Below are 12,026 nucleotides of genomic sequence, written 5' to 3'. Positions count from 1 at the left end.
TCATAGGTTTGCTAGAGAGGCAAATCAGAACCCCAGCTTGACTGCAAAAGACATTCAGAAAGATTTAGCAGACTTTGGAGTTGTGGTACATTGTTCTACTGTTCATAGACACCTGCACAAATATGGCCTGCATGGAAGAGTCATCAGAAGAAAACCTCCTCTGCGTCCACAGAATAAAATTCTGCGTCAGAAGTATTCAAAAGAACATCTAACCAAGCCTGATGCATTTTGGAAATAAGTGTTCTGGATGAATTAGCTTAAAATAGAACTCTTTGGCCATAATGATCAAAGATATGATATAAAGAGAAAAATCAGACAAACTGAACATTTTGCAGTGGTTTCAATTTTTGCCAGAGCTGTATGTGTTCATACTGCCGCCTACTGGTCAACAGAAGTAAAATAGAAAAAGTCAAGCTGACTTCCAACCCGATGACTGTAGTCAATCCCAATATGCTGTACGGAGGGGATCAAGGACTGATGTCAGTCTGTTCAAACTTGGTTACCAATTAATTTGTCTCCCTGGCTAATATTGGCTACGCACGTTTTATAACAATGAGCCTTCTTATTTTTCTGTCTTTTTAGACTCCAGAAGAGGAAACAACAAGGTAAGTTGGGTTGGTTAAATCCAGACATGTCCGTAGGGGAGGGAGAGGTCTAATTATACTCACCTGCTCCTGGCGCGGTCCCTGCAGGTCCCCGGCTCCCTGGCGCCACAGCTTCTTCCTGTAGTGAGTGGTCACATGGTACCGCTCATTTCAGTAATGAATATGCAGCTCCACCCCTATGGGAGGTGGAGCCGCATATTCAATACTGTAATGAGTGGTAACCGCTCAGTACAGGATGAAGCTGCAGGGTCAGGGAAGCAGGGACTGCACTGCGCCGGGAGCAGGTGAGTATAACGGGGAGGGGAGCGCAGCGCTGCGTGATATTCACCTGCTACCCGTTCCGGCGCCGCTCAGTCTTCTGCATCTTCTGCAGAGGGCGCGGTGACGTGGTTAGTGCACGCCCTCTGCCTGAACGTCAGTGCAGAAGACGCAGGCGCCGGAACGAGGAGCAGGTGAATATTGAAAGTGCCGGGGGCCTGAGCGAAGGAGAGGTATGTGATTTTTTTTTTTTTATCGCAGCAACAGCAAATGGGGCAAGTGTTTGTATGGAGCATCTATGGGGCCATAACGTTTGTGCAGCACTATATGGGGCAAGTGTCTGTATGGAGCATCTTATGGGGCCATAATCAAGGTTTGTGCAGCACTGTATGGGGCAAATATCTTTATGGAGCATCTTATGGGGCCATAATTAACGTTTGCAGCATTATATGGGGGCAAATGTCTGTATGGAGTATCTTATGGGGCCATAACGTTTGTGCAGCACTATATGCGGCAGATATTTTTATGGAGCATCTTATGGGGCCATAATCAGCATTTTTGCATTACATTGTGCAAATTTGTCTATGGAGCATCTTATGGGGCCATTATTAACCTTTATGCAGGATTATATGGGGCATATTTTAATATGGAGCATCTTATGGGGCCCATCACAAACTTTACGGAGCATTATATGGGGCTCCTGATTCAATATGGATATTCAAAAACACAACCTACTGATGTCTCAATTAATTTTACTTTTATTGGTATCTATTTTTACATTTGACATTTACCGGTAGCTGCTGCATTTCCCACCCTAGGCTTATACTCCAGTCATTAAGTTTTCCCAGTTTTTTGTGGCAAAAATAGGGGGGGAGGGGTCGGCTTATACTCGAGTATATACGATATAGATATATATACATATAAGGTTGCACCTGCTAAGCCACAATATGATCCCCTGATAATATTCAGCCATCATCCTGACATGGCGATCAGTCTCCATCTTCCCCGCAGTCTGCTTGTAAGCTTTTAGGAACACAGTTAGTACAAGTATCACTCACCAGTGAGGTTTAGCGAGGAGTTGTCGGCCTTCTCAAACACCACCTGACTGTTCCCCACCACCAGACCGGCCTCGATCTGCAGAAAGGAACATGTGGAATGAGCTATGAAGGGTTGTCCATAAGTCAAAAGATGGCCATAGACAAATTACTGTATATCTTAGCATGAGATCGGACTTCGGAAACAGAAATTGTATCAAAAAATGAAATAGAGAAAAGCGGCAACCAGAAAGCACCAGCATTGCTTATTGTGGGGGGGGAAACAAGGTTCTTAAAATCTCAAAATTCAAGAGGAACCACATGCTAAATGCAAATTTAGAATGGTAACAGTGATTGGTGGCAAACCCAACATAGGACACAGCATTGCACTGCACGGCTTCCCTTCTCACTGTGACTACTGTTATTAGGGGGGGCTCACTGCACCGATTACAGCTTCAGTTTCACAGCAAATTGTGGGTGCACAATATTGCAATGTCATGCAGTCACATCATAAGTAATGATTGTGAATGGGGGCTGCTTAGAGACCCCATTCACACTATTATTTGTGATTTTTGCAGCAGGACATTGGGATTCTCTACCAGTGATCTCAAGGGTTTGACAGTTCGCTCCCTCTAGTGCAGGGGTGTCAAACTGCATTCCTCAAGGGCTGCAAACAGGTCATGTTTTCAGGATTTCCTTGTACTGCACAGGTGATAATTTAATCACCTACACACATAATGATTCGAGCACCTTGTGCAAAGCTAAGGAAATCTTGAAAACACGCATGGTTTGCGGACCTCGAGGAATGCAGTTTGACACCCCTGCTCTAGTGGTTGACGCGGGCACCACTGGGCATCAGGACTAAAACTAATGCTCTATCCAGTTATATTATTAGCGAGCTCAGCGCAAAACTGTAGTGCCAAGAGCACGCATTATTATAAAAGGGCAGTGCCTTATGACGGAGCTCATAGCGGGGATTTGATGATTATATACCGTACATATATAGGATACAGGGGATATCAGAGACACATTAGCCATACCTTCTGCCTCTTCGCACTGGACTGCTCCCCCTTCAAGATGCTGGGGTCCATTGCCTCAATGTCTTTCACAACCAGTCCAAAAAGCTTCTCATTGAAGGTGAACACCAGCTGCAGGAAAGAATAAAAAGGAGGAATAAAAGAGTTGTTAGGGATTAAAGAAACAGGGTTACTTTCTGCCACCCCGAGAGGTATTGCTGCGCAGTCATAGTCATTTCAGCGGAGCCAAGCTGCAATACCAGATACATACTATAGACAAGTGTGGCGATGTTTCTGGGAGAAAAAAAAGCAGCATGTTTTAGGAAATGAAAAGGAAAAGGGAAAAGAAAAAGAGAAAAGGGCAAAGGAAAAGGGAAAAGGAAAGGGGAAGAAAAGAAAATCTATTCAGGATCCCTCCCATTAGCCATAGGAGGGCTGCCATCAATCCATGCAACTTAGTGGCCAGCATATAATACATTTAGCCAGCCATGTTCTGCTGGAGAGGAAATACGAGGCCTTAATAAGGCTCAGACTTATGGTGGGCAATAGGACCACCTGATCCCTTCTGCCATCACTTCTTTAGAAAGATGAAGATTCACGTTAAAAATTTGGGGAGGTTCCTAAAGGGTTAGCACTTACCTGCTGTCCCACAGAGAAAGCCTGGTTATTAAACTGCTGGATGTACTCCCCAGCCATCCTGTCAGTGTCATAAGGGTTGGAGTCCACACTTTTCTTCTGCAGGAAGTCGATCTCGATGGTCATGACTCCAATGCACTGCTTGGTCTTGTCGAAGTTGTACACCACAACTAAGAAAAAACAAAATACTTGTTCTGCATATGTGGGTTCCTTCCATACACATAATTAAGCAGGGGCCTAAAAGGGACAAGACTTACAGCAATTACCTGTCTTCTGCCCGTTATAGAAACAACTACCGGGATATAGTTCATGGAAACCAAGAAGACAGTGCCACCTTGTGGCATATTATCTATTTGCACTTTAACATTTAAAATATGGACTGAAATGGTAAGGAGTTAACTATTAGAAAACTATTGATGTGCTATTCTAAGCATAGGTCATCAGCTTTCGATCAGTAGGTGACCAACCCCCCAGGACCCCTGCAGATCTTCAGAATAAAAGATTAGGGGGCCTTCAGAGCCCAAGTGAATGGGGCGGATGTGCAGTACAAAGCAGAGCTACACATAAGGATAAGCTGCAATGCCTGTGTAAGAAATGAGAGAGTCACAGTGCTTAAATATGCTTCGCTTTGGGAGACGCAAACGGTTGGGTAGGGGGACTGGATTTCACCCCTAAACTATTTTTATGTGCATATAGCTCTTTCAAAGACACGTCCAGAAATATCTTTACATGGCCAGTCCGTTCCTCCATTACTGAGAAATCAGTGTTTGAATTGAAATGCAAATGACGCTGAAGAGCTATTTGTAGATTTGAAGCCCCTGTCACTCCAGCTCTATTCCCCACCCAGTGCCACATCCTTTTATTTGACTGGCAGCGTCTATGCAGGCGACTTCAGGAAACGTCAAACAGGAGGAGGCGGTGTTGGGCTGGAAATAGAGCTGGAGTGACAAATGGTTCAGATCTACCATAGTCCTTTAAGCATTATTTGCATATCAATTAAAATGCTGATTTCTCAGAAAAGGAGGAGCAGACTGGCCATGTAGAGGTATTGCTGGACTTGTCTTTGAAACAGCTACATGCGCATATACCGTAGTTTGGGGGTGAAATCCGGCTGACCGTTTACAATGAAATTAATAGCCTGCAAATGGATTTATGAAAACAGTGGGTCCACCAATGTGAGGAACACTTTTTGACCATTATTTATCTATTGCCTTTCTTAAAAGAAAGTTTTATGTCTTTTTTTTCTCTAGTGGACTTCATGCCAAATTAACCATAATGACACATAACAACGGATGAATTTGGTGCAAATTGGGGTATTCTTGCACCTCTTTAGACTAAAATGTGGCACATTACTTTCATTAAGATATAAAACTGCTTCTTCAAGTGCACAAAAAGAATTATGGTAGACAGATTTCATACTCCTGAAAATATTTGGATAATAGAAATCACATTGTCAAGCAAACCCAAAAAATGAAGACGACAAATGGCTAGCATAAAAAAAAAACATCATAAATTTGGCACAAAAATAAAAAACAGATTTTTACACCAAAAAAAGTGCAGACAGAGTAATGAATCGGGCCCCAAGTAAGGTATGCTTCTCAATTGATGACTCCATAAAGTATAACTTATTATGCAGGACTCATCCGGTCTGTGGCATCACGAGCGCTCTCGCTGAGGACTCTTTATTGATGCTCCATAAAACCGAAGAATCACTGAGTCAATTAGCAAAATGGTTTAACAGTGCGATGGTTTCTCACGGAGCCTCACACACAGTACGTGAACATCACACTTCTGCTCCGTGCCCGGCGATGAATACATTTGTGATGCAACTTTAATTCAATGACAAATTAAACAGAAAATCTGGGGGGAACAACAAAAGTGGGACCCTCTATGGGAACTGTCATATTTAAAGGGCATTCAGACCATTGAAAGTGTCTGACCGGACCGGTAGGAGTCTAACTGTGGGCACAACCACTGATCCCAAGAAGTGGCATGTGAACCGTCCCTTTGGAAGTTGCTCATGGTCACCACCCCCCAGTTATCATTTACAGGACTGTGAGAGGTCATCTCCAGCAGTCCCATGGAGAACGTATGGAGCAGTGATGAGTATTTGTGGCACCGCTCAATTCCTATCCTGTGGACAGGGATAATATACTATGTTGAGAATAACCCTTGATGGGAATAATGGGACCACTTGTGGTCATTTTGTGGTGTTCACGCTGCAGTGAGGAGAACCCTGTAATGCTCTAGCCTGAATGAAGACCCGACAACAGGTTCTTCACAGTAGGAGAGGTTGAATGAGGCATTAATGAAGGTGACAATCTTTCACAGTTTCCATAATGTTGAGAACCTTTGAATTACGTATCTTGTCCTGATCCTAAAGTTGCAGCATATATACTACTCCAGAGCTTCATTCAGAATTCAGCTAAGATGATGTCCAAGCATTCACTGCTTCGCCAGTGCCTGCACAGATCTTGCTGTGGCCATTTGCATTTTGGGGACAGCTCCCACTGCCAAGAAGAATTAGGCACTAGGGTTTCAACATGTCCTATCCTTTCGTACTCAAGGGATGCACATTGCAAAGGTGTTAGTAGCTTACACCCATTTCCAAGTAGATGGGGGGTTGGGAAGAACAGCACTTGGCGAATGAGCCATCTAATTCTAATGTGTATGGCCAGCCTAACTGGATCACTACATTGTGAGAGTTGGCTGCCTCTAGCAGAATTACAAATACAGCTCTGGAGCAGAATACATGATGTAACCCAGGACCAGCAAAATATGAGTAATGTATTTAAAGAATGCCTAGATTTCCTGTATGTAGAACATTCTGAAAATTAGCTCTCGTAGAATGAAAGAAACTTCTCTTTAAAAGTACCATCTAAGAGAGGTGGCCACCCAATAAGTCAATGTCTGTCAGTTCTTATGAGCCTTGGCGGTAAACGTCAAGCGCCATTTTGCCTCAAGGGTGTTGCACTCAACCAGCCAGACTTTCGCTTTACAATGAAGAGGTGCAAAGACCCCCAAACTAGCTGTGTGTAGAGGAGCTTCAGGCACTGCATTTAGTCGGACACTGACACATGCGGTAGCTTCTTCTCGCAGGAGGTGGTTGCAAGTTTCTCTTTCTTGGAGAAGGATAATTGGCACACTTTTCTCCCATAGAGCATTGCCTGTAAGGCTCCAGTCAGCTGGTCTTTAAAGGAGAACCAGCACTTCCTCTCTATGTAGAATACACAGTGAAATAGCATCTAAAGGCCATTTTACACTACCACTTTGTTTTTCAGGAGCATTCTGCCCCAAGTCTGAAAGCTTCATGCAAACCTAGGGAACAATGGTAGGTAAGCTATCCTAATTGTTTGACAGTTTAGGGCGGCAGCATGAGTGCCCCGATTGCACAGTTTGGACAATCTCCATTACTGCAAGCAGAGGCAGCTTATCCTCCGATGCTGGTCAGATCCAACAATCCGGTTATTTTCTGAGCAGTGATTACAATCTCTATTGGCTCTATTGGACAGAGCTTGTAAGCGCTGTGCTCCTTGTTTAAGAGATCAGCCACTGCAGCAGAGGTGGCCGGTAATGTAGGCAACAAGAAGTAAACTACAGATTTAAAAAAAAAAAAAAAAAAAAAAAAGAAGTCAAATCTGTTCTTGAGAGCAGTGAGGATTTTATTTCCAGGAACTTTTCACAATTTACAACCTGGAGAAAACCCCTTTAAACAGAATTTGTCACCAGGTTTTTAGCACTTCTTCAGAAAGTAGCATAATGTAGCAACAGAGTCCCTAATTCCAGTGATGTATTGGGGTATGTGTCCACGTTCAGGATTGCATCAGGATTTGGTCAGTATTTTACATCAGTATGTGTAAGCCAAAACCAGGAGTGAAACAATTAGCGGAAAAGTGTAATAGAAACATATCTACCACTTCTGCATTTATCACCCACTCCTGGTTTTGGCTTACAAAAACTGATGGAAAATCCTGACCAAATCCTGATGCAATCCTGAACGTGGACACATACCCTTACTTACTGGGCTGCTTACTGTAGATGTGAAAAAAAACCACTGTTTTATTAGCTGGGGATTATCACTAGAGGTCCAGTAAACCTGCTGCCATGTAGTCCTCTTTATTCATGAGCTCTGTATAACCTCCCCCCCCCCGATTAGATTTGTGTACATTTTGTATAGGTGAAAAGCTGCCAATCAGTGGTGTGGTTATACAGAGCTCAGCATTCAGAGAACTGCTGGATCTGCAGCAGATAAAACTGTCATCTTCTCAAAGCTACAGAAAGCCCAGTAAGAGAAACATCGCTGGAATCAGGGTCTCTGCCTTTACATTATGCTGCTCTCAAATGAGGCAGCAAAATCCTGGTGACCGATACCCTTTACAATATTTGGCCCCTAATACTATTGCATCCGCAAGCAAATATTCAAGGGGCAGTGTGCAAATAATGGATGTAGCTCTGCATAATGAAAATTCTTGCAATTGTTAACCGAGGTTAGAACGCTTGCTGTCAGTGAATGGAAAGTGATACATCTCTGATTCTTCCTACAAATGTGGCTTTCCTAAATACACTTAATGAATACACTGGGCTGCAATTTCATTATAGTCTGACATCCTGCACACGCTTACAGTTTCACTTATTAGAAGAGAACGCAGATATAATCTTGAGTCTTACAAGACCAGAAGCTGAAGACTGAAGTCCAGTAATACATTTTAAATCCGCCCTGATTCCTATTTTACGCAGTTCTCTATGGGTACAGGACGTCTGACATCCAAGAATAATTACTAATCCTGATTTACAACAATCGTACATGAAATACAAGGAGGCAAATGGGATTTTTATAGAACGAGGAGTCAGAGATCAGACGCAGCAGGTACATGCCAGATACAGAACCCGTGCTGTGTAGGCCGATGCTGTCAATCTAGCGCCGCGCTGTTCACTGGATGATGCGTCTATAGTTATTTTATCACCATAGTAACTGGAATGTTCTCATCTCTGTACAATGAGATGATGGCTGCAAAGCAGAAACTTCCCTGGGTTATTTCAGACGCAGAGGAAAAAAATGAAAAACTAGTGAAGGCTACAGAAACCCAAGCTAGCTCCTATAACTGGGAAGACTAATCATGTGAGAAAGAAGGGGCAAAGGTAGATGAGAAAGACAGATGCCAACATAGCCAGGGATGAGAAAAGAAAAAATTATAAAATATATAATATATCAGATACGAGAGCGAGAAAGAGAGAACAGGCTGGAGGCGAGATATACTAGAGGGAGAGCGGAAGGGAGGGATGTCTGTCACTGACCACAATAGATGACTTATATTGTCACTGAAGAAAGATAACACAGATATAAGAGAGACAAAAGGAATATGAGAGGTGGAGAGAAAGATTTGAGATAGGGAGAGAGCAATATAAGAGTGATGAGACAGAGCAATGAGAGAGCGATATAAGAAAATGATGAGAGAGTAATGAGAGAGCGTTACAAGAAATGTAGGAGCAAAATAAATATGGATAGATAGATAACAGATAGAGGATAGATTATATGGGATAGATATATCTATAGATAGATGGATAGATAGAGAGATGATAAAGAGATGATAGATAGAGATGATAGGAAGAGAGATAGACGACAGATACGATGATTCACAGCTATCCACCATTGACCAAACAGATCATTTCCGTGGTCACTGAAGAAAGATAGTGATGATGTAGGAGGATATAGCTCAGATTGCACACGGACACACATATCATATCCGGATGGAATAAGACAAGATCCGAGATGAAAGAGGATTGAATAACAACAAAAGATAAAATGCAATGTGGGCAAGAGGCTGGTAGTAAGACTGACGAAGGCTGAGAAGGACGCACGGGGTTAAAATTAAGACAAGACAGAAGACTCCTTGGAGGGATAATAGTTAGTGCATCCAAGATTGATACTGAAGATTCAGGCAAGGGCCAAAGACTATTGATAAGCAGGGAGGTAAGGTGAATGAATCACAAGGGTTAAGAAATGTCCCTGGCGCCAGGATGTAGCGGCATATGGCCACGCCATGCAAGTGCCTCCCTGTGTCTCCCTCTCACAATGAAGACAACACTTATTCCACAGTTCATCAGCAGCCGGGAGGAAACCCCAGCAGAAAGCGGCCATTAATGTCTTATTACCCTCATATATCATTATACTGTCACCTGACAATTATCTGTTCTTCATGTTAAAGATTCCAGAGATGCAGGGGTTAAACGCCAAGCAGTCACGGTCTCCAGATTTATCAGATGTGAAGGCACAGAAGTCTCACATTACCACATCTTCTTTTGCAGTTTTGTTGGATATCATCTATTGTTCGCTGAGAAGGCACAGACACTAGCTGGATGACAATAAGCCATCGCTGCCTATGTAATAACTATCCCTCAATCTGTATAGCTGGCCAGCAGTTCTGCACTACGGCTGATATAAGGGGCATGCATTGTGCTTGACCAGAGGGACCACGTGAGGAGCAGCACAGGCCTCATCTGAAGCTTCAGGACCACGGACAGCTCAGCAGTCATTGCGGCTCAATTCCTGCTGTCCTAGGCGTTCTCCTAGAAATGGCCGGCTGTGACATTGGGATAGACTCAAGTACTTTCAGGATAGGTCCGACTTGTCACTCTCACAGATACACCATCCTAGTGAGCAAACACCAAAATCAACCTGAGCGTTGATTAGAGACATTGAAGGTCGGTGGAGGTAATGGCTCAGAGATATCCATGGAAGGACAAGAAGTCAATGGAGGACTTACAACATCAGTTCTCTTAAAGAGGACCCATCGCCTCTCCTGACCTTTCTTATTAAATGGAACAACTCTTCTTAGAGCTTAATGCCGTGGTGTTCATACATGGCCAGAAGGAATAACAGGTGAATAACACAGAGGCTACGGTAGGCGAGTGCACAGTCTGAAGGTCCATTTATACTGGCCAAACCCTGCCCGTAAATGAGAGCTGATTGACTCTACACAAGCTGATCAGAGCTGATTTAGGACTCCATTCATACGGGCCAACAAAACTGTATTGGAATGGAACACTTGTGTTAAGGATATTCCCAAAATAATAAGTATATAGGGGATAACCTGACGAATGCTGGGGGTCATAGGCCAAGATCAGGTTCTAGAAGAACGACGCTCTGCAGAGTCCCATACTGAATGGCGCAGAGGTGAACATGCATAATCTGATGATGAAACAGTGATTTTATCAAGACTACAGCAAGCAGCCCAGTAAGAGACACTAGAGTTGGGGTCTCTATCACTACAGTATGCTGCGCTCAGATTTAGTGGCAGATTGCCTTTAACATATGCGGTGTTACACTACATAATTGCACTTTATGTCGTTGGTCCTTCTATATTTTCTTGCATTGCCAGGGACCTTTATTTACAGACGATAGGTGTATTTTTGGCCATTTATTGCGAGTCTATTTTGACTTGTGTGTAGCACAGTGGTGCTTTTTTAACACCTTAATAATCACAAATACACCTTTTACTGATGAAAGGAATCAGAGAATAGTAAAAATGCAGAGGGTGTCGGCAGTATACCGATCGTGGGCATTTCACCCACTAATTGCTGATGTCAATAGCGCAAGTGGCATCTAGAAATTTGTCAGATTTCCGGTATTTTGATAAACAAACGCAAAACATTTTGAACTACACCTACCACTAACATAAAATACAAAAAGTGTCACAAAATAATTTTAGAATTACTGGGATAAGTATTACCACATAAAGTGACAGGTCAGATTGAAAAATTGGGCTTGGTCACTAAGGTATTACATGTTTTTTTAACAATTTGCTCTTTCCTTGTTTTTTGCAGTAAATCTTTAAAAGGGATTATACCGAACTATTCAATCCTATTGTGCCCGATACCTATCTCTGCTGGCTCAGAGCGGTCATGGACTGCTCCAGCCGGTGATTATGTGGCTTCCGGTGACATCATGCCGACCGATCAGCTGTCTCTTTGTAGCTCTGCTGATGGGGAATGACTGCTGATGTCATGCTGATTGATGGCCATCTCCCTGTTGCCTATCTGCTCAATCAGCATGACGTCAGCAGTCACACCTCGTCAACACAGCAAAATGGAAGATGAACAGCTGCTTTGTTGATGTGAAGCCGTAACACCGCTAGGCCGGTGCCAGCCAGAACAGGCAAGTAGTTCAGGCCGCTACCTGAGGCCGCTACCCGCCTGATTATTATTTTTTTTCCTATTGAATAAAAATTGTCTTGGATAACCCCTTTAATAAAATTGTATTTGACATGACACCCATTAGTATGCATTGCTATTGGTTTCTCCTGGTCTTTCTATTTGGTACATGTGTAGTGACATGTAAGCATAGATGATAGGGTTTATGCATGGGTTGTGCCTGTGGATTAGCTACATGAAGGACCGCACTCCTTAGAAAAAAGGGAAGGAAAACGTGCTTTAATCATTTTATTTAAATATATGGAAGAATAACAGAGGAACGCCAC

The 12,026-nt window shown here is 43.1% G+C and overlaps 1 protein-coding gene across 1 annotated transcript in view; it reads right to left on the bottom strand.

The window, feature by feature from the left end:
- NSF (N-ethylmaleimide sensitive factor, vesicle fusing ATPase) overlaps positions 1-12,026 on the bottom strand; it is a 96,111-nt gene that overhangs the window by 37,615 nt on the left and 46,470 nt on the right. The window contains exons 5-7 of the mRNA XM_069751330.1: positions 3,553-3,719; positions 2,938-3,045; positions 1,922-1,997 (exon numbers count right to left, since the gene is read on the bottom strand). Coding sequence (XP_069607431.1) covers positions 1,922-1,997; positions 2,938-3,045; positions 3,553-3,719 — 351 coding nt within the window. The remainder of the gene's footprint in view (positions 1-1,921; positions 1,998-2,937; positions 3,046-3,552; positions 3,720-12,026) is intronic.

The sequence above is a fragment of the Ranitomeya imitator genome, chromosome 2 (assembly GCF_032444005.1).
Source record: "Ranitomeya imitator isolate aRanImi1 chromosome 2, aRanImi1.pri, whole genome shotgun sequence".
Lineage (NCBI taxonomy): Eukaryota > Metazoa > Chordata > Amphibia > Anura > Dendrobatidae > Ranitomeya > Ranitomeya imitator.
This window is presented reverse-complemented; position numbering and strand designations above follow the sequence as displayed.